The following is a 27,377-nucleotide window of genomic DNA, read 5'->3' as shown; positions in this document are numbered from 1 at the left end:
TCCATAACAGGAATATGGTCAACAAACACCATACATGTGCTTAGCAATGGCGTATGTCCAAAAGCTTACATCAAGTCATGCACTCCCATTGCACAAATCTTTCAAAGATTCTATAATTTAATATTGCGTGGTCACACTTGTTTCCACTAGGTGTCCCGTATTTATAGTCTCTAGGGTGTGCGCGCTATAGTTGGCAACACTGCTTCTTGAAGGCTCCCTGGTGCAAGGCGGCCCGCGGCCAACACACGCCCAGAAGTTGGTAGCCGTGATGAAGCCGTAGTTGTATGTCATACGGGGAACTGCGAGGCGCGGCCATTGATTAAGTTACCCGCCCACGGTTCTTTCTCTCCGTCTCTCTCTCTATCTCTCGTTCTTTACGACAGCAACATTCCACGCGGGCTGAAGACCAGTTCGCGCCCGCAGTGAATGTGTAATTATGGATGTTTACGACGCTATAAAAAAAACCTAGCATTCGAACCTGTGTCAGTCGATGGTAAAGGATTATTTGTCGAGTTTCCGTGAAGTACCAAATTATTATAATGATGAATAATGCAACCTCAAGCCTTCACATTCGTCGAAACTCACCGGCATTCCTTTGGCTCTTCATCGACGGGCCATCTTTATCTGCCGTCACTGTGATACAAAAACCCTTTAAAAATTACCTATGCCGTGGACCTCATGCTGTGTTTTACACAAACACTGTTTCGTACAAGCCCAGTGAAGCAGTGATTTGAAATATATATATATATATATATATATATATATATATATGGACTAAATTTTTATTAAAAGCTTTACTGGTTATATTTGTACGAAATAAAATCAGTTTCCTCAGATTCATCTATACAGGAAGGGAAAAAAAAAATATTTATGCAACAAAATATTTCGTAGTATAAGCTAAATTTTATTTGCAACAAAATATATTTAGTTAAACTTTTTTTTTGGGGGGGGGGGGGATCAACAAAACTGTTCTCCTGCACAATACTTGTTCAAAGCCACCAAAATATGTCTGTTTCAACGTACTGGAATATAAACGTATTGAGGTAAACAGTGTGCTTACACCGAGGCTCTACCGAATGTTGATCGAAGCCAAGGGAAAAAAAAAGAACAGCGGAGTTCTTCTCTTTCATTCGAAATTTTGTGAACCACGAGATACAAGTTTCACAAGCATTATAGGAACAAGTTCACGCACGTGTATCGGTGCGAACGCGGGACACAAGGCCACAAGGCCGCGACAGGTATCTGCGCGGGCTGGCGGTCACACACGGGCACTGACGTCACGCGCGCATACTTTCAGGGATTAGAGAGGCCCGGCATCACCCTTCCTTTGCCAATAGCGCCCAACACTCGTAACAGTATTGATGCTGTATCATCCACTTCACTTCTTTGCCTACCAAAAATACTCTAGTTAATACATTCCCGGTCAATCGCAGTTCGAACAAATTATTTTATCAGCTCTAATCGTTCTGTTTAGCGGTTACACAGAAAACATTTTTCTGTACTTTTAAAAAAGATTTCTTTGAAAACCAGTTGCCAAGAAATAGTTTTTTTTCTGAAAACTACAAGAAATATATTGTAAATTTGTATAATACATGGTTTTTTTTTGCATATATGTATAACTTTTTTTTTCTCAATTTAATAGTGAGTATTTCTTACAAAAATTGACGCATAATTTCATATTTTAGTTGATTTTTCATTCAAAACATTGAAAATAGAATCGAATATTAAATCATTTAATTTCATTTTGTTCTATTATGCTTATTAATGTTCGCGATTAATACTGGAAAGCTCTTCAGGGAAAGGTTTACAAATAACTTTTAACTATGGGAGGTACTGGGACAACACGGAGCATAAATGCACGGGTAGGAATACGAACCCAGTATGGCTGCAAACACTATGTTTTAACGATGCAGTTGTTTTCATGCAAATGTTAAAATTTACAAATATCTGCAATTTCATACGAATATTTTTGTTCCATTTACAAAAAAAAAATTCTGCGAGCAATATCTGTCTTATTCGCTGGTTTAACAAATTAATGGCTAGATACCAGAAAAATTCGCGGATTTATTTCATGTTATGCTAAAATTCAAATAATTACACCTTAAAGCTGCTTCTGTCATTGGTTCACTGTTAATCTGGAGGACTGAGGGCCAATTAGAGACCCTCACTCATAGAAGTGTCGAATCACAGGCCACCCAGTCGAGACGACTCACAAGTCAACAGCCAATGAACAGTTGTCATTTGTCCGAGTGTGTTTGTGGATATTGGAGTCTATCCTGAAGGTCATTGAACCCGCTAATTTTTCCGGTCTCTATTAATGGCTAGAGACACGAGGACTTGGAGGGTCGATTCTGCAACAAAGTAGACTCGAAACACATATGCATGCGAACCACCGTTACCTTGGCGTGTCATGACAACTTTGAGCCCGTAATAAACAAGAGAGGAAGTGGTGATGCAAACACTGGTTACCTGCAAAATTTTCGTAATTATTCGGAGATAAAGGATGAAATGCAAACTATTATACACTTGGACTGCGTTATGATTGGACCACGTGCAGTCATGACACGCTCCGAAGGACAGTAAACCAATAGCGACGTTAAACATTTTAAAATAACCCAACGTGCAATCTGACCGGAATGTTAAATGTGACAGCAGCCAATGGACATTAGTAGAGACCTGCAAAATTCGCGGTTTCGATGGCCTTCAGGATAGATTGCACACACCCCTGTACACTCGGGCAAATAACGCAAGTTCATTGGCTGCCGACTTGTAAGTCGTCTCAGCTGGTTTGTCTGTGATTCGATCCTTCTTTGGTTGAGGGTTTATAACTGGTTGAGATTCGTCCAGATGAACAGTAAGCCAATAGCAAAATTATCTAAGAGGTATATGTGTTTGAATTCTAGCCTATCACCGAATGAATCCGCGAATTTCGCAGGTCTCTAGACATTAGACAGAGACCTTATTTGTGTACAGTTTTGTAGAGTTCATCCCGGTGCCGGAAAATGACGCTAATTTTACACGTCCTCTAACAAACACATGCATCCCCGTAGAAAATATGAAACGCCCCTGACCTTGTCAGCCAATCAACACGCTACACAGTCTTGAGAGCACTGTTAAAAAAATTTTCAACGTCAATTTACGGAGAACGCTCGTTAAAATTTATTCAGCGATTGTCATAACTATAACGTTATCTTAGTAACTTTTACGGGTACTTAGGACAATGATACACAAGAATAATATTTGTGTATAAGCACAGCGAATAAAATTTTGTTTGAACTAACTGAAGAAGCGCTGTTATTTCTTCCACTTGTGTGTTTACCCTGTTTATACAGGAGAAAAAAAACAGAATTCAGAAGTTGAAATACCGTGTGGTTTCAACGTACTAAGAACCAGTTATCTGAAATCACGAAGGTGAAATCTTAGTTGAAATGAACGTAAAGTTGCTGTGATTTCTAACAGTGAACTACAGAAAGTTGAGTCTAAACCTAGAGCGATAATAATCGCGCCTGTAATCACTCGTCTATGAAGGGAAAAAAAATTGTAAAACGGTAGTACGAGGCTGTAGGCTAGTAGAAAACATACAATTAGCATAGCTATGTACATAGATAGAACCTTGTGCCATTTACGAGCGACGAAATGATAGGTTCGCCGCTTGAAGGACATCAAGACCAGCAGACTGCGGGCTTAGAGGCGACTAGGTGCTTGGTGCGCGCGTTGCTGTCGCCCTTACAGCCTGCTCGATCGCGGGCTACTTCTGAGCGTCAAGCGAACAAAACAACTCCAGGGACGTGCAGCACTTGGTTTTATTATTATTTTAAACTTGGAGGGACGAGATATTGGAGATTGTAAAATGTTATCATTTAATATTTAAAAAAAAAAATTATAACACGGCTTTCTTACTTCAGAATTGAAAGATGTCATTTGGTTTCAATAGGTTTCCAGGCCATAACAGATTTATGTTACCTAGTTTTCAAAATTTTGCTTCACTTAAGAGAATAGTATATAATTTTGTTGACTAGGTTACCTGAAGCTAAAAGTGTCTGGCTGTTATTATAGTTTCTCTTTGAAGTCATTGGCGTTTGGTATTTAATATTTTTTTCGGATGGTGGGGGGATATGGGGTGTCGGAGGAATTACTACAATTTATTGTAAAAGTACTGTCCGTGTCAGATCTATAAAACGAGATTTAATTTACAGTTTCAAACGGTTTTTTTGATAAATTATTATGGCATCTTAACTGTTGAGACAAAAATGGCGTCTTCAAGTTCCTATCTCTCATCCTTTAACTCTCGGTCTAAGACGCCATGTTGTTTTTTGTCATGATTTTTATTTAAGGACTATTTATAAAATTTAAACTCGATACCTTCCTTAAATTTGTTGTTCTACCACAAATAGTTTTGACGTAACAACGTCTAATAAATCGATGAACGCCGGCTGCACGCACGAAAAAGTGACCCGTTACGCACATTGTTCCGTTACGCTGTGTCCCGTTACGCACATTGTTCCGTTACGCTGTGTCCCGTTACGCTCATTGTACGTTTGCGCCGCATCTATCTCGCTTCCACTCGATTGGCCTATGCGTCCGAGGAGAATAAAGACAGCGGCAGCACACAACTTACATCTACACGTGAACTGTCTCGTCGCCTGTTTATAAAGTGAAGTGAAAAGTTAATGTGGTTTTCATTTCTTATTACAACAACAATTTCGGCAATAAAGGTTAATTATTCTTGCATTTTAAAAATCTGATTACTAGTATAATTTCAAATATTTATTATTTTATTATTAAAATAAAAATGATTCAATTTTATTCATAAAAGTATGTAATCATTTCATCAATGTTTTGTTATGACGTTGTCCCGTTAAACTATCGTCCGTAAACCGACTTTACAGACAACCAATTTTTTTACAGATATTCACTTACAGTACATAACATAATGGATGTAAAAAGGCGCGCACGTCTTCGTAAATACCATCACTTGGGCGACCTTTTATATTACACTGAGTGAATATCTGTTACAAGGGAGAAATCGAATTGAAATTTTATAAATATTCCTTAAATAATAATGACAAAAAAATCACCATGATGTGTGAGACTGGGTCTTATGCGAGGACATTGATAAACTTGGATTAAATACAGTACAATGGCCTGGATCTGAGATTAAGAGTATGAAGGAAGGATTCCTACTCTTTTCTGGGGGAACAGTTGATACCCATAGGCATGGGGTTGCAACGCTTGTGTCATTAATGACAGCAAAAACAGTTCTCGAATTCGTTTCACTTGATGAACGACTAATGTTATTAAGGTTGCAAATGTCACATCGAGCTATGAAATTATTCAGGTTCATGCACCAAAATAAAGCAGAAAAGATGATGAAGAGATAAAATCGTTACATGATAAAGTGCATGAATCAATGAAACTTACAAGATAAAAAAGAAAAGAAGAAAATGGTTATGGGTGATTTTTACTCAGTAATTGACTCTGGTGCTGAAGATAATGCTACATGGAGCCATGGTCTAGGTGCACAAAACACAAGTGGAGACAGAGTGGTGCAGATTTGTATAGAACAAGAAGTTTTTTTTCTTTCTAATGCGTTTTTTCAAACTTGATCCTAGGAGGCTATACACATGGACATCGCCCAGCGATAGCGAAGAAAAGACTGTCAGAAGTCACATCGATTATATTCTGGCGAAGCGAGAGATAAGAAAATATATTAAAATCGTAAAATCTTACCATGGTGGGTATGTTAATAATGAACACACACACACAATATAGGTACATATAATTCACAAAAGTTTCTGTCAAAAAGGATTAAATGTTTAAAATATACGTATACAACTATTGCTAGAGACCGGAAAATTTCGCGAATTAATTTCGCGATAGACCAAAATACAAATAGTTATACCTCAGTGCTGCCTCTGCTATTGGCTCACAACTGACGCTGGGCCAATGAGAAACACCCAACCAAAGCTTTATCGAATCACAGGCTGCTACGCTAGGACGTCTCACAAGACAGCAGCCAATGAGTGGGTGACATTTGACCGAGTGTACGTAGAACTATAGAGTTCATCCTGCAGGTTATTGAACCCGCGAATTTTTCCTGTCCCTAACTATTGCTCAGAAAACTTTCGTGGGAGTACAGTCGCGACAGCGATGTAGTAAATGACGGAGCTCTCGACGCTCGACGATAACAGCTCCAGGTGACAGGCGCGTTAGCAGTTACTTTAATCTAGAGTTACTGTCGTCCGACAGCCGTAAACTTGCGCAAGTCTAGGCGCGGTTAGAACCTGCAGTTCACTTTTATGGTTAATTTCGGTGAAGAGCGCAGATGTGAATAATTCTAACAGGAGCGTGAGTTAACGCCTTCTTTCCACATAACTCTAGTCCTAGGTCCTTGAATGTGTGGCAGTAAAAACAACAGGCCTATAATTCTCGCGTAGTTATGGCACGATTAATTATCCGACTCTTCTCATCCAAACACACATTAAAAACACAACAACAGTGATTTAGTGTTAATCAATAAATATTTATTGATCAATAATTACTGACATCCGAGCTATTATTTTGAAGTGAGCAATAATTTTGATAATTCGTGATTATCATTTTTCTATATTTAATAAAATTTCTAATAAATATAAATAAGTTAGGGTTCTTAAATTTTTGAAAAATACAATGAAAACAAAATATCCTGAGATGTGTTTGTTGTTATTAAATTGCATAAATTGTTTTGCTGAGTAATACTGAGTAATATTATAAATGTGGTTGAGAATAAATTAAATCGAAGTTTATTTACTTTATAAAACGTGTATAAATTGTAGTTAAAAATGTTTTTATGCTATAGTTGGGGTCCTGAAAATCTTAATATAACATTTTATGGTGTGACTGTTTCAACAGTGACTAATATTTATTGTTAATTCATCAATAATATAGTCCGGTCAAACTAGACCAAAAAATGAGAGTGAAGGTACATAAAATCCCAACAAGCTGAAAATCAGTAAAATTGTTCAAAACATAATTATAAATAATATTTAAAAGTTCCTCATTATTCCCGTGTAAGGAAAATTTTTTATTCAAGGTCAAAGGTCACAAAAATGAGTTTTTCGCGATTTTCAGAAAAACGGTAAGTTTTATCGTAAAAGTACCTTAGACAAAAATTGTAGATAATAAAATTATCTATAAAAGATTTATCAATTCCTTTTTTTCCTACGAGCCACCGTTTCTGAGATATAACGATTCAAACAGTTATAAAAGTTGTTATCTTCATAATATGCATGTTGTTGGTGAAGATGTAGACTTACTCGTAGGCCTACTGCTCGAACGCCAACTGAAAAAACTTTTTTTTTTCTTAAAACCAGGAAAAGCTCAACATAAATCACATATATATTCATCAAAAAGTTTATCTACTTTTGTAAAGTGTCAAAATCATGTACTATTTTTATACGCAATAACTGGCTGTGATACGACATCTGCATTTTACAGGAGGGGTAAAACAGCAGTTTTCAAAATGTTTGAAAAACAAGATTTAGTTCAATGTGCTGAAATTTTTAAAAAGAGTAATTCAACTCAACAAGAAGTTTATCACCAACGGCCTCCGCTTTCTTCTTTCTATGTACGGAGCTCCTAAAAAAACTACCTGTTTAGATAAGCATCGATATGCATGTTTCGTTAAAAATACTAAAAATAAAAAACAAGTTCAATTAGCTTGTCTTCCTACAACCTCAGTTGCTGCTCATCAACATCTTTTTCGGGAATATTACCAAGTTCAAGTGTGGCTTGGTTATCAGTTAGACCCTACAGACTGGGGTTGGAAGTTTGTCAACAATAATTAGAGCCAGTTCAAACTTTACTCCCACCTGCGCCGGAAAAACTGCTGAACACAATTTTTTGCAACTGCAAAAAGGGATGCAGTGCTAAATGTGGTTGCAAAAAAGTCGGACTGTTTTGTTCTCTGGCATGCACAAATTGTCAAAGCCGGTCGTGCTCTAATGTTGAATCACAAACAATGGAGGATTCGTTTGATTCCGACGAAGTGTCATGCGATACATCGCTATTGACGCAATTTACTTACATCCAAAATGAAGATGAAGAAGAAGCAGGAGAATAAGAACAAGAAGAAGATCAAGAAGAAGAACCAGAAGAATTTGAAACTTACGAATCAGGCGAATGAACTTCACCACTTTTTTTAAATTTACATTGCTTTTATCATTTCCAATCTTTGAAAATTTCCGTTATTTTGCAATAGTTTCACATTAAACAGGATCACAACTGACCCGTGGAGTAGGCCTACTGGGGAAACCACGTTTAAAAAAATGCGCTAAGTACACTACGTCATAGGTGGCGTGGAAACGTGTGCATATTATGACGATAACAACTTGTATAACCTTTTTGAATCGTTATATCTCAGAAACGGTGGCTCGTAGTAAAAATAATATTGATACATTTTTTATAGATAATTTTATGATCTACAATTTTTGTCTAAGGTACTTTTATGATAAAACTTACCGTTTTGCTTAAAATCGCGTTCTTGACCTTTGACCTTGAATAAAAAATTTTACATGCACGGGAATGATGGGGAACTTTTAAATATTATTTATAATTATGTTTTGAACAATTTTACTGATTTTCAGCTTGTTGGGATTTTATGCACCTTCGAATGTCTAAATTGACCGGACTAATAATTGATGTCCTGCCATGTCATATTATATTTGGTATTCTTTGTTATAACACTTATTTTGAACTATTTATCCTAGTTTTTGACAATACACAACATTAATAATTATTATTTATAAGCTTTTATTACGTTGTTATAGGTTGATATTCAGCGGCTAGAAGTCAGAGACAGAAAGTCATTAATCCAAAATGTAGGTCAAACGACTGTCGCTCAAATGACTTTAGGTCTACTGCCTGTCTGTCAAACTTCTTTCGGTGAAACTTATCTCGGTCTACTGTCTGTCGGTCAAACTTCTCGGTTTGCTGTCCGTCGGTCAAACTTCTTTCAGTCTACTGCCTGGAGAGTATGGGGTGAGTTGGGGTGGGGTGGGGAGGGGAGGAAAGGCACAACCCCCCCCCCCCCCCTCCCGGATGAAAATTTGACTTGGAATAATTTTCGCAGCCGGTATGAATAGTAGATTGTGCTTAGATGTGGCGTGTTTCTTCTATGGCACAGCATGCATAAAGTATGCAGCATAATATACTTTTAAGATTCCCCTCAGGGTGGTGCAACTGTATAAGCGGAATAAAGCCACTAAAAAAAAAAACTGTACGGTTGAGAAATACCAACATCAAAAATTAAGTTTTAAATATGAGGAAAACATAGAATTTTCGTAAACGTGTAACATAAATAAAAAAAAATATTTACGTAAATTCTTTGTTCAGAATTTATGGAATGGTGTGGTAACGGAGTGGCGTATTGTTATAATAGCAAAATATTATATTTGGGAATAATTTTAGCCAATGTTACATTATTTTGGTAGCAATGAAGTAAGTACAGCTGCAAAACAAAATCTTGTGTGCGCTTTACTTTTGAAAGTGTCTATTTTTTTTTTAAAAATAGAAACTGAGGTTATGATTTTCAGCACACAAACTTTGCAGCTATGCAGTTTATAATATACGAAACAAACCATAAAGTATTTTAACATACCTAGTGATTTGGTTGTTCCGTATTAAAAACAAAAATAATCTTAAACGTAATATTCCCAGGCAAGGAATTATCAAAAATCGAGGTTGCCAACATTTACTTTCGAAAAGTTACAGACTTTCAGATTGTTAAGTTGCCTATAAATTCCGCACAGTTACCAGATTTACAAAGTAAACAAAAGTATGAGTTATAGCATTGAGTTGCTACTTTAATATTCTTTGTTTTGTGATTCCTTTATACACGGCTTACCGCGTTGCCGAATCCTGGTGTAAAATAAAACTACGCAGAAACTACGTTAAGATTGTACTTGCCCGGGAGCTCTGCAGATGGCAGCAGCGTACCACCAGGTACGCGGCGGACACGACTCTGCCATCTACCGGACAGCGGAAGAAACACAAACTGCTGTCGGCCAGCCCCGTGGGAGAGGCGCCCCGACATGAGCGTTTTTCCGGAATTCGCTATACGCACCGTATTCTTAGATTCTTACAGGGGAGTTTCTGAATAACTTTTTAATGGCAGTTTAAAAAAAACGATCCATCTGCCAAAAAAAAGCATTGATATAAGTAAAAAAAAAGTTTAAGTGGCGGGAAAACTATATTCTTGTATAAATTTTCGATTTTATACAGCAAATTTTAATCCAGTGAATGTAGGAACAAAGAAAGAGTATTTCAATTTCCTGTCAACTAATATATATATATATATATATATATATATATATATATATATATATTGGACGGGTTTGTTCACAAAAAATGTATAAAATATTAAATGCAAATATTACAATTAAGTTAACTTAATCATCATAAAGATGGTAACAGTTAACTACTGAAGTTTACCAGTTGAAACTGGTAATGATGATGGCGACTGCAACGTCGACCGAAACGTCGGTGAATTATTCGCCACGGACAAGTGGCTACAACCCAGAAGCCAAGCTACTTCAGACAATGGCCGTGAAAGCCTGCGAACATTATTAAAAAAAAAATGGTTGTCTGTAAAGTCGGTTTACGGACGATAGTTTAACGTGACAACGTCATAACAAAACATTGATGAAATAATTGCATACTTTTATTAATAAAATTGAATCATTTTTATTGAATTATCACTATTTTGTATGGATACAAAGAAGGAGTGAAATGAAATCTACTATTTAATTGATAAATTTAATTTTATTTGCACTCATTAATTCAAATATGTTTTTTTATTACTTTAACGAAGAGATTATTTTAGCTATACCTTTTATACATGTTTGCTATTTAACTTCTTCCAATCTGTGTCATTCTGTTAAGGATAGGACGATGATAGGAAAAGTAGGAAACGAATGGGAGTGTTTCAAGTTTAATGTGCCTCGAAAATGTCAAATCGATGGTTGTTACAATCGAGTGGAAGAGAGACAGATGCGGCGCAAGCGTACAATGAGCGTAACGGGACACAGCGTAACGGGACAATGTTCGTAATGGGACACTTTTTCGTGCGTGCAGCCGGCGTTCATCGATTTATTAGACGTCACGTCAAAGATAAAAGTGTATTGAAGAGCCATAGTTCAATAAACACACTACAAGCGAGCACGCGGTGTTAAAAATACGCGCGATATCGTAGAATCAGCGGTAATGGACGGCCTCACGAGGAACACAAATGGAAAATCACCGCAGCGCTGAGCGGCGGTTCAGTAAACTCGCCGGAGCCTGTGACGGCGTTTTTCAGGGAAACAGGTTCAGTCGCGCCATCAGCATACTCGTTCTCGGAGCGACTTCAACAACTATCGATACGAACAACACTGGAGGGCGAGGCGTCCGAGCGTCGGAACGCTGTCTCCGCTTCGCAACATGCGCGTGAATGTGGTTTCACTGCAAGGTTTTCCTGCTTTCGAAGAAAATTAATTAACGCGAACATTTCAAGGTTGATTTTTTTCGTTTGTTTGTTTACCTAGCTGTATTCTGTATTCAACATGTCTATATCCCCCAAACAGGCTACAATGTGACAGAACGAATCACGATGTTAATAAACGTAATTAATAGAGACCGGAAAAATTCGCGAATTCATTTCGCGATAGGCTAAAATTAAAAAAAAAAAAAATAGTTATACCTCAGTGCTGCCTCTGCTATTGGCTCACATCTCACCTGGATGACGCTGGGCCAATGAGAAACACCCAACCAAAGCTTTATAGAATCACAGTCTGCGACGCTGGGACGTCTCACACGACAGTAGCCAATGAGTGGGTGACATTTGACCGAGTGTACGTAGTAGAACTATGGAGTTCATCCTGCAGGTCATTGAACCCGCGAATTTTTCCGGTCCCTAGTAATTAAATATGTAGGAAAAAAATGTCCGGAAAAAAAGCCCAATTAATTAAGTACAGTTTTATCAATTACATAATATGTGCACTATACGTTAAGTTACAACAATTTGACTGTCCACTCACTCTTCCATTAAGGCCACTATTCACCCTCCCCAGTGTAGCTCGGCTCGACAGTAGCTCTCCCTGCTGCTCTTCTCTTACCGCTCACTCACTGTCTCACACTTTTCACTCGTCCGCCGCACACACAACACCAACATCTCCAATGCACCAACCTCCGAACGCGAAGTCCGTCTCTCGTCGTCCGTTATCGCTCGCCAAGGGGTCACTCGCCCTATTCACATCTATGACGTCAAACCGCGACCAAAATGGCGGACGCCACGGAATTCCCGACTAAGATATATTTTATATTTTGATCGCGGCGTTACTTAAACGCGTGTCAGAAATTATACTATTACTATTATTATTATTATATTTTAAAGATAATTTTAACTAAATTTATCTGAGAAATATGTGAAAGGTTTTCTTGGCACAAAGTTTTTTTTAAAATTTAAAGTTAAATATATATTAAAAAAAACCACGCAAGCATTGATGGCTGTCGTATGTTTGGTGCGTGTGAAACAGCAAGAAACATTTTTTCATGTACAACCATAGGCAGTGCCGGAGCTTTTATTACGCTAGCTCTTACGAAGTAAACTAGTTGTAATTATTTTACAACCCTATCCACTGTACCATTGTAAATTATTTGAATTTTAATAACATTAAACAAAAATTATGAAAATAAATCAGTAAAACCATCGTTTAAATTAAAATTTCCAGATTATCTTGAAGAACTTTTGTTAAAAAAAGTAAATGTTTCGAAAGTTTCCCTCTGAGAGCTCGCCCGATTTCCCCTCACCACCCCCCCCCCCCCCCCTCCACACCTTTTCCCAATCCGAACTTTCCGTAAGTTTCCTCTCCAAGACATTGGCGGCCGCCACTGCATACAATAGTTTATGTTTTTTGTCGTGGTTCCAGCCAGAGGCGAGCCAGTGCTGCCGGGAAGGGCCACTTTTCACAGACGAGAGAGCCAAACGCCCGATCGTGCGTCTTCGGTTTTTTTTTGTTCATTGTAAAAGGTTAGGGTAGCTACATTATAAATACTTTAAAACATTGTGGAAAGGTTGATTTGGTTAGGTTAGCTACATTAAAGATACTGTGAAATCATGTAAACGGTTTCCCAGCCCTGGATAGCTACAAATTAAAAAGTTATTTGCTAAGCAACCATAAAATGATTTTACAGTATTTTCAACGTAGCTATACTTACCTAACATAACCAACCATCCACAATGTTTTAAAGTATTTATAATGTAGCTAACTTGTATCCTAATCGACCGCAAAATTTAATGCCACACCGGTTTATACAATGAGATAGAACGGGGAAAAAAAAGCGAGCATGAACTTCGGGGAACTTCGGGTGTGGCTCTCTCGTCTGTGAAATGAAGGCTTCCCTCATGTAGGGCGTCAGTCCGGGTGGTAGGGGTGGTAGGGATGGTAGGGGTGGAAGGGGGGCCGCGGAAGAAGCGAGGCCTCGCCACGGGAGGCCGACGGGTTCTCCGCAAGAGGCGGGCCGCGCCTGTTGCCGGCCTCTTCTTACCTGGCCCGTGTCTGTGTCTGTCTGTGTCTGTGGCTGCGGCTGTGTCGAAACACACGTGCGAAGGCCATCGCGCGGCGGGTAACTTACAACACGTGGCTTCAACTCCTTGCTCCTTCTGCGTCGCTTCTAAACACACACGAACCTGGCCAGTTCATTCTTCACATATTAAAGAGACCGGAAAAATTCGCGAATTCATTTCGCGATAGGCTAATATACAAATAGTTATACCTCAGTGCTGCCTCTGCTATTGGCTCACAACTCACCTGGATGACTCTGGGCCAATGAGAAACTCCCGACCAAAGCTTTATCGACTCACAGGCTGCTTGCTACGCTGGGACGTCTCACACGACAGCAGCCAATGAGTGGGTAACATTTGACCGAGTGTACGTAGAACTACGGAGTTCATCCTGCAGGTCATTGAACCCGCGAATTTTTCCGATCCCTAGCAATGGCTTCACTCGCAGGCTGCCTCCAATCACAAGGAAGAAAATGCTGGCGCGGGCATTCTTGTTGGCTGTCTAATGAGCGTTCAGATATTTTAACGAAAATATACATGCCCCGTCATTAACCACAGTTAAAAAGACTCCAGCCAGAAGCGACAATCATTTAGCCATCGGCCGTGCAAAGGACGGAGATCGTGTCTTAAAAACAAGCGGAAACCAAAAAAAAAATGTTTTACCTTCCCTGCAGTGCGGGCAGGACTGTGGCGGTCAAATGGGACGTCTACTGATCTCCAACGGAAAGGTCGACTCTGATCCTCACGAGAAACGCGCGGACTGGTTCCGCGACTCGTGCATGGCGGGAACAGAGGCGGCGGGCGACTCTTCTCTCGTTGACCTTGACGTCTTCCTGCGCGCGTGGACTCGGTCACGTCAGCCCTGTTCTTCAAGTTCGCTCCGCCAACCGGACCTCATTTTCGCGCGTGCGTCACATGCCCGCGCCCGCGAGTGCGAGCTCGTCCTGCTCTTCAGGTGCTCCACCGCCTTACGGCCCCCGCCCACCCGGGCACACACACGGTGCGCAGATCTTCAGGAGAAAAACAACGCGATTTTCAAAACTTCTCAAGATATCCGAGCTGGGGTCTGTTTACGAAAAGCATTTAAGAGTTCGCTGAGGGCCGAAAAGTACTTTTGATTTCGGACTAAGTTTTTAAACTGTATTTTTAGAAGAGTTAAAATGGCTAAAACGCCTGTTTTCAGAGTAATTTTTAGGCGTAAAACAACGAGTACAGATCCTTGAAAGCACTTAAGGGACTTGCATTACACCTTTATCTTCATTTCTCGGCCATATAATGTTACGGTCACCGCTCAAATTCCACAGTTATCCTGTGACGACGAGAAGACTGCGCGCCAGTTCAGAGACTTGCGCTTAGAGGCTATACCGCGCTGGAAGCACCAGCGAGCGTCGCGCTTATCATCCCGCCTCACTAACACACATACACCCCTGACGAGGCGGGCCCCTTAAGGCGTCCAGCTCTTCAGGTGTGCCACCGCCTTAAGGCCTATTTTACAAACTACCCAAGAACGCAAGATCGCTAGACGCTACTACTTTTCAGAGCACCAGTTTATAAAACTACGCAAGATAGTGGTTGGTGCTGAAAAAATAATATAAAACAACTAATAGCGGAACAAGATGAAATACGTGGTTAATTATATGCAAGGGAGAAAAAATGATGGAAAAAAGGAACAATATTGATGTCAACGAGCGTTTCTACATGACGTTGTGCAAGAAACATCTAATTTCATAAAGCTGAACTGAAGTGACTTTGAAAACATCATTTACTTTAGCGCTGGAAGAAAGCCAGTGAGGTTTATTAATATCTACTACGAACGAATGGTTGAATGTCGATGTTGACAGAAACTGCTCACAACACAAGAAAAAGTATCAGGACGTGTTACAACTGGCCTGGCACATTGTAATTTGCATTTTATTTTCTCGTGTTTAGTCACCTTCGAACTGGAACGCTTTGATTGTCGCTTGTTTGCATCTTGCACTGAAGGTCGGGCACGCGTTCAATATAAATGAAACTAATAAAAATTATACGCCTTAATTAGAACGCCTTAATTAATAAATAGCACTGTAGTTTCTTGTTCGCAATGGTGTTTTATTAAGACAGCTGCTCGCATTGTTATTTGTTTTTCTTAACGACATTTATTCAACACAACTAGAGCATCTCTTGTACCAAATTTTAAATTATTATCTAGGTAAAAAATTATCCTACCCGATATAGCTAGTTGAGTTTAAACAGGCAAATATTATCCTACATATATAGCCAAACGTTAGCTTTTAAGAGAATAATATACGTTTATTTATAACAATAACTTTAATTTATTTGTCTGTTAAGCATTTGTACGAAATTAAATAACGTGACGTCATTCAGGTCATTTGTATTTAGTAATTTGTAAGCTTCAAAGTAGTCGAAACGCAAAATACAAATTATGAAGTTTCGTAACAGATTATGCTGACAAAACTGCATTACATGACTATTTTGTACGCAAATAAAAACTGAAACAGGTCTAAGTTTTAGATGAAAATGCTTAGGAGAGTTTTGAAACATAGCTAAAGTAAAATTAATTAATTTGAGAAAAAACAAAATTTGACCTGGGATGAAGAAATTATAATGTTAAATATTGTGACTTAAACAGTTAATTGTACAAGAATTATGCAAAGCTGTTTATAAATAATGAAAATGTCACATTTAAAGTATAAAAGTAAAAAAAAAATGCTTCATAAAAATCACGATGAATTAGCTGAAAGGTGCTAACCATTGTGATTATGAGCTATAACAGTGGTATTTTGATTTTTAGACATTTATCACCACACGCCGAATCCAAAACAAAATCTACGAAACTCATCGGCTGCAACTCTTCGTGGCTAGAGTCGCCACACAGCACACACTTCTAGGCGTCTGGATTGATGCCACATCTGTTTAGTTATTTATACCCGGACGTTTCGGAATGCCTCGTTGCTCTCTGTCAAGGACAACGTCAGCGGACCCACAAGCCAAGAACAACTCACGCGTACATTAATTTTCCACAGCTTGTAACCTGACGTTCCTCATTTATTATTTACCTTAAGCTCGGCCAATGTTCACTGCCAACCAGGAAAAAAAAAATTGGAATTTATTATAAAATACAATAGTTGCTTTTTAATCCGGCATTCTTCAAATTCATAACGTTGCGTAATCCGGTACAAATTGAATCACTCGTGTTCGGATATTTTTCCCGCTGGATTGTTGTTCTATATCACGGTTACACAATATTACAACTTTATACACAGTGTACAGCCATATAGCAGCTTACTGAAACTTGTTTTTAAATATCAATTCACATTATACTAATTTGTTATGCTCGTGCTGAAATTATACCGACGTTCGATAATCCGGCACGGCCGTGATTCCATAAGTGCCGGATTAAAGATATTGTTACGAGCGTACCAGAGGTGGGTTGGGCTGGCTGGCAGCCCGGCGAGAAACGACTAGAGTCGCCCCCGAAACAACCAGTGCCACCCAAGCCAATGCGGACAGCAATGTCCAAGCCCCCAACCCCCCGCATGGTAGACTCTTTTCTACTCTTCTTCCAGATCCCTCCTTCTGTTTCCCGTAAGCCTCCTGCTTGATTTTAATGCATGAAACTTTTGCATCCCGCATGTCAGAGCCCCAGGGTTTTCCCTGTGTCGATGAAGGTTTTACATGGGCTCAACTTATCTAGTTTTAGTCTAGTATAGTCCGTGAGGGGAGTTAGTCATGGCGCCAATCGCTGCCATGGCTGGCCAATCCCCCCCCCCCTCCTGGCACATGATGCATGCTACCCCTCCTGCATGGCTAACATCCTGCATGATTAGAGCGTATGGGCTTCGGCCTGAGACGCACTTAGTCTCCCTCCCTAACCCGGAACCCTCCCCAACACACTTAGTTTCAATTTAAATTAAGAAAAAAGAAAAAGAAATCGAGGCTGGGCTCGTGGCGGGGGGTCAGCCGGACCAGGCGGTGACGCGCCGTCCAATGACGTAAGGCGTGCCTCACGTGCCTTTCCGGATTACAAGACTCCCCCGATTCACCCCCACCCTCCCCGCGCACCGTCATTCCTAGAGCTATTGTTACCGACCCTTTGTGGCTTGGGAATTCGGCGGGCTTTTCAGAGGCCGCCGCGTGGAAGGACGTGGACTCCGACGCGTTTCTGGATGCTTCGGTGCGGCGGGTCTGCCCGGGATGAAGCGACACGTCACCAGCCAAGGGCGTCGCCACGGTGGGGGGGGGGGGGGTAAGGGGTCAGTTGCCCCCCCCCCCCTAGAGCCTTAGAGTTATAAAATAATGTAGCCAAATGCAAAAAAAATTACATACTTTTCCCTCAACTTGCCCCCCCCCCCCCCCCCTAGGCCATCGGCTGGCGACGCCCTTATCAGCAGCCACTGCAGTCCATTCCAGAAAGACGGCCGACTGGTATAAAAGCGGCGACGCCGGCCTACCGCGAGAGAGTTCCTAAAGTGCGAGTTCTGTGAGTGGCGCGACGAGACCGCACGAGTGCGACTGAGTGGCGCGAGGACTGTGTGTGTGTGGACAAGCGCGAGGTAAGGGGGCGAACCACTGTCGAGCCTAGCTCCGGTGAGGACTGGACATATACCTGTAGTGATTAATGAACAAATTAAACATTTTTAAGTGCGATGATTTAATCAGTAACATAAATATTAGCAGCGAATAAAACTGTATAAAATTAATTGTGCTAACCTCACGAACCCGTTTTCCCCTCTCGTAAGAATTATTTTACTATAGTATTCGTTTTCCCGGGGGGAACTAGGTACTCGTTTCGCACGACAGGGGACGGTCTTTGATCGGTCGTCTGGCGTGATAAGCGCTGGCCATGTGACTGACGCAGATGATAACCGATAGCTTATCTGAGTCAAACCTGAGTCACCGGCAAACAGCGCTCCGCGTTCTCCGTGTCGCAAAATCGCCGCGGGATGACTGGCGAGGAAAACTGTCATGCACGGGGTACATGCACAAAAAACCAAACCTACTTTAAAAAAAATTGGTTGTCTGTAAAGTCGGTTTAAGGACGATATTTTAACGTGACAACGTCATAACAAAACATTGATGAAATTATTGCATACTTTTATGAATAAAATTGTATCATTTTTATTGATTTATCAATATTTTGTATGGATACAAAGAATGAGTAAAATGAAATATACAATTTAATTGATAAATTTACTTTTATTTGCGCTCATTAATTCAAATATGTTTATTACTTTAACGAAGAGATTATTTTAACTATAACTTTTATACATGTTTGCTATTTAACTTCTTCCAATATGTGTTATTCTGTTAAGGATAGGACGATGATAGGAAAAGTAGGGAGTGTTTCAAGTTTAATGTGCCTCGAAAAATTCAAATCGATGGTTATTCCAATCGAGTGGAAGAGCTATAGATGCGGCGCAAGCGTACAATCAGCGTAACGGTACACAGCGTTAGGGACAATGTGCGTAACGGGACACTTTTTCGTGCGTGCAGCCGGCGTTCATCGATTTAATAGACGTTGTCACGTCAAAAAAAGCAAAGGAGATTCTAGACATGTCGGGCGATATTGTGAAGGATCTATATTATTGTAGCCCATAATTACAACAATCCTTCAAAAATAATTCCTCTGTAACGTGTAGCCTTATGCAGCTAAGCTGATGTAATTATATTATGTCTTCGCGTTTTTTTCTTTTTAATCCTGGAAGGGAAGGAGTCTGGACCCCATATACCTCCCCCCCCCCCCCCCTAGCTTCGTCCTTGAGGCAAGTCACTGATTACAGAGGCTGAATTCTTTTTTTTTTTTTTTTTTTTTTTTAAAGGGGCGGATATCTACGCCGGGCGCCGGGTTAAAAGGATTACAGAAGGAAGGCCACCAGATATTTGCTGTCTAAAACAAGTGTGAAATAAAAGGCGAATAGGAAAAAAAATACAATATCTAAGTACTAATATTTTGTTTTTACTCTTGATCAACAACAATTTATATTTTTCAATAGAGATCTCTATTAGAAGACTTCCGATAGTCCGGAATACAACATTCCGCAAAGCCTGATGGTCCGGCACCACCTAGGAATGTTATAACTTAAGCCAACTGAGCGAACTGGTGGGCACCTTTATCCTCATGTTCATGCTGAACAGTAGTTGCAGCCGAACACCAATTTACTGACGTATTTGCTCTGCAACTGAGCGTTCATATTTCAGACTAATTCGCTCTACAACATAGCTCTACAACTCAACAGGCATGTCCGTTGATCCTGCATTTTTGGTGATCGGGCACCAGCAAAATCCCGAAGGTGCCGAACTAACGGAAGTTTACTACTCAGTTTCTAGTGAGTTTATCCGGCAGACTTGCGCAAGGGCTGTGAAGGATAAAGAAATGTTGGTGAGTGGGCAGGGGGTAGCTACCATCAAGAGGGGATAAAAAAAAAAAGTTCAGAAAATTTTGTAAATAATGTTCTTATGGCTAGGTGGGACCAAACAAAGACGAGTGAAATAAAAATAAATCTCCCATTCAACATAAAAATAAATTCAAATTATAAACAAAAGTGCTTCAGCTTCGGCGGATGTTGGGAACATCTTTGAACAGACCTCGGGCTAAAAAACACCACACACTTCAACTGTGAATTATCCACACTGCTTGAAATTCATGCTCGCCAAAAAAATGGGATCTCCAAGTTTACTGACCTAACTAAGCACATTCGTAATTATTGCCTTACTTTGTGAATCCAAGTAATGTTTTGGAAGAGCATCAGGTCTTCATTTTTCTCTCAGTTGTATTAGCAGTGGGAACAGATGTCGCATCTTAATGTAATCTAATTTAAATACCTAATTATTTATATGTATATTCTTATCATAACTTTTTTATAGACCTTGACTATCTATAAGATCTAGGTAATACAACAGTAAAAGAAAGTTTAGTTTCTGAACTAAACCAAATAATTTTTCAATATTGTAATTTAAACAATGTACAATTAAAACTACGAGATTTTTCTTCGTGCTTCCACTGAAGGTTGAACACTATATTATTGCTATAAATACAGTAAGTAGCCTAGGTGAAATAAAATGTACACTGAAATACTGGTAGATACACTAAGGACAGGAGTTGATAAAAGTTAACTTAAAATGTTACATATGTTGTACACGGATGCAAAAAAATGCCCGGAAGGTTTATTGCTGTAGGGTAGAAGGGGGAGGGGGGGGGGGGTCACAATTTCTGCACCAAGAGAAGCAAAGCCAAGATTTGTTCATGGCTGAAATCACTGAAATATATCATTATTGTGGTAACGTAAAATGTCAATCTATTATAGCTCGATGTCATATAAAAAACTTTAAGTTTTGGGCATGTAAAGACCACTTGGCTTACCTTTGGAATAACTGCATAACTCAAAAATTTAAAGGTTTTGCTTGGCGAATAAAGAGAAATAACACCTTCATGACCTATATCCTACATCCAACGATTTTTTTTTTTTAAATTGAAACCGAGTTTACCCCATTTTCACTCCCTTAGGAGTGGAATTTCGTAATTATGTGTATTCTATGTGTTAATCTAGTATGTGTAAAATTTCCAAATTTATCCAAATACGCCCCAATATTTAAAACTTGATCGAGTAACAAACATCAACACTTTCATATTTATATATTAGTGGAATATAATGTAATAAGCATTAAGTACGATAACAGCTGTGTGCTCCGATTACGTAACAATGACAGCAGGGAGCATGATAAAAAAAAAGGACCACACCGAAAAATTACAAACTAGCATATTTAAATAAACCCAATGTGAGAGCGGGAAATCAAAACAATACTCTATAAACATATTTTTATTTAGAGAAATAATGATTTATTTATTTCTTCAAAATATCTTAAATTTATATATGGTAATATTGATAGCCAAAGGACTAGTGAACAGACACACACAATCCACTGTAATAATTTAAATTTTTATCGTCGCCGGCATAGCTACAACAGTTGCATTTACAATACCAACGGCTAGGCTATGGCATCTTGACCTACGGCTGTTGCACTGCCAGGCCACCTTTGCATGTCCAGAAATTGCGTCACAACTACCACTCGCACCAAAACACACATGCTGGACTTACGACAAACTGTTACGTAAGCTCAGACGTAACACACAACATCGCCAGTCTTTAGAAAGAATCATGGCAAAAGTTGTTTTAACACGTTTACTTGTCCCTCTTTAATTTTAATTTCTACTTTATACCATCGTTTTCACGGTCACTACGGTTAAACAAAAGAACTTGTATGAGGTTTCAATCCAAACGAACTTCACGAAGACTGCGTAGCGTTAGCAACAATTACAAGGGCATAACAGTACTGGAAAAAAAAAAACTTTTTTTTAATGCGCATCACTCACAACAACGATAAATAAAAAAAGTACGACGAGGAAAAAAAAGATTATCACTTACCAATTTGCGGGAACAAACTTGACTGCTCCAGCAGTAATTTCAGGCTGGTTTGAACGAATGTTGGCTCCGACTCCTTGTCACTCATTGCAAAGTTTGGCGCGGTTACGGTTTCCCACGAAAATAGTCCCGCGTTCAAAAAAGAGAACACCTTCAAATCAGCAACATTCACGCACCGCACCAGCGCTGGGTCGCGAACCACACACACGAATTTACGGAAATAGTCGAACGGCGGAGCGGCGACAACCTCGGCAACTAGTGGTCTCTCGTGGAGAGAGAAACAATTATGACGGCGTCAAACTGGCCGCTTAGTTACACAACGCGACGCCAGAGTGCAGCGCCAGGCCAGCGGCGAAAAGTAACTCAAGGACACAGCTGGTGGCTACAGCTGGCCGGCCTGTCGGGGCAGCAGACAGCATTGCAGCCAAGCCTAATGTTGCGCATTCTTTATGTTCAAAAGAAATTCGCGGTCACAAATAATCAATACAAGACAAGAAACGCTCGATACCATCTACTTTTATTGAAGCAATACATCTATTATAATAATTTCACTGGATTCTCCGGACTTTGTCTAATGGTCAGGATTCCTCACACTCGCGGGATAAGACCCTAGCGCAAAGTAGAAAAAATCTAAGCAATAATCTCGCAGCCTCATCAAAAGAAGTACTAACATTTGATTTTGCTCCCAGTGAGGATTGTGTGAGCCAGTCTTTAATAAAGATGTCTTAGAACTAAGAGTATATTAGTACCTATTTAGAAGGAAACCAATAGACGGGACTTAACCCATAACCTCTTAGTTAACAATAAGTTGTGCTGACCACCAACTATCAATGCATGATTGAATGAAATAGTTAATGTAGTTGAAAAAAAATTGTCATTTATTTATTACGCTTTTTTTTTTTTTAATTATTGGGGTATTTAATGCTCATTTAAGTATTTTTAATTTTTTGAAATTGATAAACTTTTTATTTGAATCGCTAACATTTATAACATCCACAATAAGTTAAGTTCTCTACATTGTGACTGCATTTGCTAAGGGATGTAGGGATGTTTGTGCTATGGACGCGACTCTATGTATTCGGATATACCGCTTTTAAAGCGTATCTTTTGAAGGGTTGAGGTGTGGGGACGCTTAAAAGAGCCCGATGTAAAGTAGCGAGCCCGACGCTGATAGCAGTAGAACGTACTGGGGGAAATTACCGTCTCGCAGCCACAGCACATGGGACACGTCACGACACTGTTACCTGGAATCTCCGCCAGGTCCGTGTGCCCTTCGCCCTTTCCACATGGTGGTGTCCTACAGGCTCGACCGACGATGTTAATCAAAACCACCCCGATATTCCCCCACAACATAACATAGAACGGTTTCCCCTAGGGAAGCCTATGATGTACATTCTATATTGCACAGACCCGAATACTCACGTCGGCAAGCCTTCTTTTCACGGACGAGAGAGCCAAACGTCCGATCGTGCATCTTCGGTTTTTTTTTTTGTTCATTGAAAAAGGTTAGGTTAGCTACATTATAAATACTTCAAAACATTGTGGACGGTTGATTTGGTTAGGATAGCTACATTAAAGATACTGTGAAATCATGTAAACGGTTTCCTAGCCCTGGATAGCTACATATTAAAAAGTTATTTGCAAAGCAACCATAAAATGATTTTACAGTATTTTTAATGTAGCTATACTTACCTAATATAACCAACCTTCCACAATGTTTTAAAGTATTTATAATGTAGCTAACCTATCCTAATCGACCGCAAAATTTGATGCCACACCGGTTTATACAATGAGATAGAACGAAAAAAAAAAAATGGTGAGCATATACTGACGACAGTCGTCGTACCCTCCCAGATACAGAGGCCGTACCTGGCCACCGACGCGGGCCTGAGGGGGCCTATTTTCCCCCCCAGTGAACCCCAGTGTGTGCGACGGCCAGGGACGCACCCGCGTGCGCCCTAGCATGCCAACGAGTGTTTTTTTCTATGTGACTTTATCTTTTATTTCAGTGTGTATATATTTGTAAACGATTAAGGGATTTGAATGTGTGTAATTAACTTATTTTATTTATTATTCATTGTGCAAGTTCGCTGTGTAATTAATGTCTCGTGTATGTCTTTGTAAATAATTCAATAACTTTTTCTGAAGTGTTTCGCCGTAGTATGTAATTGCAGCCTGGCGCGCCGCGGGACGGAGCTCTCTCCCACGCCGGCCGATTTTCCCCTCCCTCCCCGCCACCCGCGGGCGCCGGCCCGCGGGCGAGCGGGGAGAGGCAGTCGCGTCCTGGTCTCGAGCGGAGACAGACGTGTTCGTTGCTCCGCGAGCCGCGCACGTTGCGCTCGGGATTGAACGTTCGCTCAGTCCGCAGTCGGTCACGGCAGCTGAGCTGCCACCGCGAATCAGCTTAGCATTGTTAACTTACGAGTCATCGGGAGACGTGTCTAGCGGGCAGTTTCTACAACGCGAACGTGGTGCTACGAGTCTCTGAACTTTTCGCCGTCCACGGCACATTACGTAACGGGCCGCGTATGTACAGCGTTCCGTCTTCGGGCCCTTTCTCACTGGGTCAGCCTAGCATTGATAAACTTTACGATTCGCGCCGAAACGTATTTGAGAACCGCCCCGTCATCAGGGAGTCCGTGTCGCCGTGGTAGGGCACTTGTTCCGCGACGGTTCCGCCAGGCTGCGGCAGGACTTTATAAGCGTTAATAAAAGACGGCTCGTGAAATTCGTTAATGCCGTGTTCTGCTTGCGACAACCTTCCAACATTCCTCGCAATCACTTCACTCTCCCTCCAGGTCCCGCCTTTCCCGGTCCCGGCCACGTTGGCCTGGACCCACACCTCTCCGACGAGGGCAGTACGGGCATAACAGGACATTTATTTCAACGGGAAAACGGGGACCTGAAGCCGAGGGACGTCATTTGGCGCCCAACTAGTGTGGCCGTAAGCATACGCAAGCGCACGCAAGCGCACGCAAGCGCACGCAAGCGCGCAGGTGCAGGACAGAACGGAAGCAGGTGCGGCTGCGCGGCGTGGGAGCGGCTCGAATTCGAGACGTCGCGCCGGCGCGCCGGCGGGAGATAACGCAGCGCGGGAACGGCGCGAACACGAGACGTTTCGGCGAGAGATAGCGCGTCGTGGGGGACAGAAATACAAGACGGCGGTGCAGCGGTATCCCGGACTGAAGATAACGCGCTGGGGAGGATCGTATTGTATTACTGGGGGAGATTGTGTTCACGATCCGCGGATCAGTAGCACAGGAGGACAGGATGGCGTGGAAACAGGCGGGACAAGAAAGATACGATCTAATCAGTTTCGAAACGGACTTGTGTGAGGAGGGAGACTCCGCGAAAATGGACGTAAAAAACGAGGTTTGCGGGTCCGGCGGCGCGGCCGAGGGCGCAAACAGCACGGACAGCACAGTTGAGGACAGTAAACGGGAACAGGGGGACAGGCACGCGGACGCAGATGGGCCGGTAGTGCGGTACGTGAGCACGCAGTTTGAGTTGCCAGAGTTTGCGGGGAAAGACAACGAGGACCCGCGGGAGTTTTTGCGGGAGTGTGAACACCTCCTAAAACTGTACGAAGTGCGACGGGCGGAGTGGACGCCGCGAGTGGCGGGACAGCTCCGCGGCGAGGCAAGGAACTGGTGGTCAATGGCCGGGAGTTTTGATACCGAGTGGGGACATTTTGTGCGCCAAGTCAAAACTAGGTTTGATAACGATCAGGCGCGGGCAATGTGTTTGCGGACATTTTATTGCCGAAACCAGGAGGAGGACGAGAGTGCAGAGCAGTTCATTTACGAGAAGTTACGCATGTTCCGCCGATTGGGGACAAGTGGGGACGTGAGTGCGGCGTTGCCAACCATTGTCGAACAATTGCTGCCAGAGTTTCGCCCCTTCATGAGGACGGCTGCTGGTCGTGACACGGAGGAGTTCGTGGCCCTCGCCCGCGTGATCGAACGTGACATGTCGCAGTGGAGGACGGCACTCAGGGGCGCGAGAGCTCCCCGTGCTCGCTCGGGGCCGCGAGGGGTCACCGTCACAGAGGTCACGGACAGTGACTTGACCGTGGTGAGCTACGCCGGCGGCGCGGGACCGCGCAGGACAACAGACCGCGGTGGCACCAGGGAACGCCCGGAACCAGCTGCGACAGGAGGAGGACGTCACGAGCGGACAGATACGAGAGAGAGGGACGAACGTCCGCCGCGATGCCGTTTTTGCCCGGACGCGTACCATTGGCATCGCCTCTGCCCCACCAGAGCCGCGTGGGAGGAGGCGCGCGAAGGCAACACGTCGCAGGCGGGAAACGCAGGACCGGGGGCGGAGGGACAACTGGGTGCCGCTCCCCGGCCCGCCAGCCACCGGCAGTCCCAGTAACTGACAGAACACGTCGACCACCACCGGCGCCTACCGCACTAACGTCCTGTATGCCGCCGGGAAGCAGGGGACAACGGGACTACTCCTCATCAGCTGTCCCCATGCCGAGGCAACTGCGGGGACAGCTGACTGCCGGCGCCACCACCGCGGCCCTGAGGCCGGGTATACCAGGGCCGGACCAGCCGCCTCGTCGATACGCCGTCGACGGGGTGGACAACCAGAGCGTCAGCGCAGGCATCCCGCCGGCCATCTCCGTGCAGGGACAGCTGACTGCCGGCGCCACCACCGCGGCCCTGAGGCCGGTTATACCAGGGCCGGACCAGCCGCCTCGTCGACACGCCGTCGACGGGGTGGACAATCAGAGCATCAGCGCAGGCGTCCCGCCGGCCATCTCCGGGCAGGGACAGCTGACTGCCGGCGCCACCACCGCGGCCCTGAGGCCGGTTATACCAGGGCCGGACCAGCCGCCTCGTCGACACGCCGTCGACGGGGTGGACAAACAGAGCATCAGCGCAGGCGTCCCGCCGGCCATCTCCGGGCAGGGACAGCTGACTGCCGGCGCCACCACCGCGGCCCTGAGGCCGGGTGTACCAGGGCCGGACCAGCCGCCTCGTCGACACGCCGTCGACGGGGTGGACAATCAGAGCATCAGCGCAGGCATCCCGCCGACCATCTCCGGGCAGGGACAGCTGACTGCCGGCGCCACCACCGCGGCCCTGAGGCCGGGTATACCAGGGCCGGACCAGCCGCCTCGTCGATACGCCGTCGACGGGGCGGACAACCAGAGCATCAGCGCAGGCATCCCGCCGGCCATCTCCGTGCAGGGACAGCTGACTGCCGGCGCCACCGCCGCGGCCCTGAGGCCGGTTATACCAGGGCCGGACCAGCCGCCTCGTCGACCTGTCGTCGACGAGGTGGACCACCGGAACGTCAACACGTCGGCGCCGGAGCGAGCCGCGGACCTCGCCGCGAGTTCCCCACGCCCGGACGGCCAGGTG

General features: G+C 42.6%; 1 protein-coding gene and 1 long non-coding RNA gene across 2 annotated transcripts in view; one reads left to right on the top strand and one right to left on the bottom strand.

Moving 5' to 3' along the window:
• Nucleotides 1–22,264, bottom strand: part of LOC134534253 (thyrotroph embryonic factor) — a 207,966-nt gene extending 185,702 nt beyond the window's left edge. The window contains exon 1 of the mRNA XM_063372546.1: nt 22,003–22,264. Coding sequence (XP_063228616.1) covers nt 22,003–22,087 — 85 coding nt within the window. The 5' untranslated portion in view covers nt 22,088–22,264. The remainder of the gene's footprint in view (nt 1–22,002) is intronic.
• LOC134534255 (uncharacterized) overlaps nt 1–27,377 on the top strand; it is a 241,122-nt gene that overhangs the window by 138,683 nt on the left and 75,062 nt on the right. The window lies entirely within an intron of this gene.

The sequence above is a fragment of the Bacillus rossius genome, chromosome 7 (genome assembly GCF_032445375.1).
Source record: "Bacillus rossius redtenbacheri isolate Brsri chromosome 7, Brsri_v3, whole genome shotgun sequence".
NCBI lineage: Eukaryota > Metazoa > Arthropoda > Insecta > Phasmatodea > Bacillidae > Bacillus > Bacillus rossius.
This window is presented reverse-complemented; position numbering and strand designations above follow the sequence as displayed.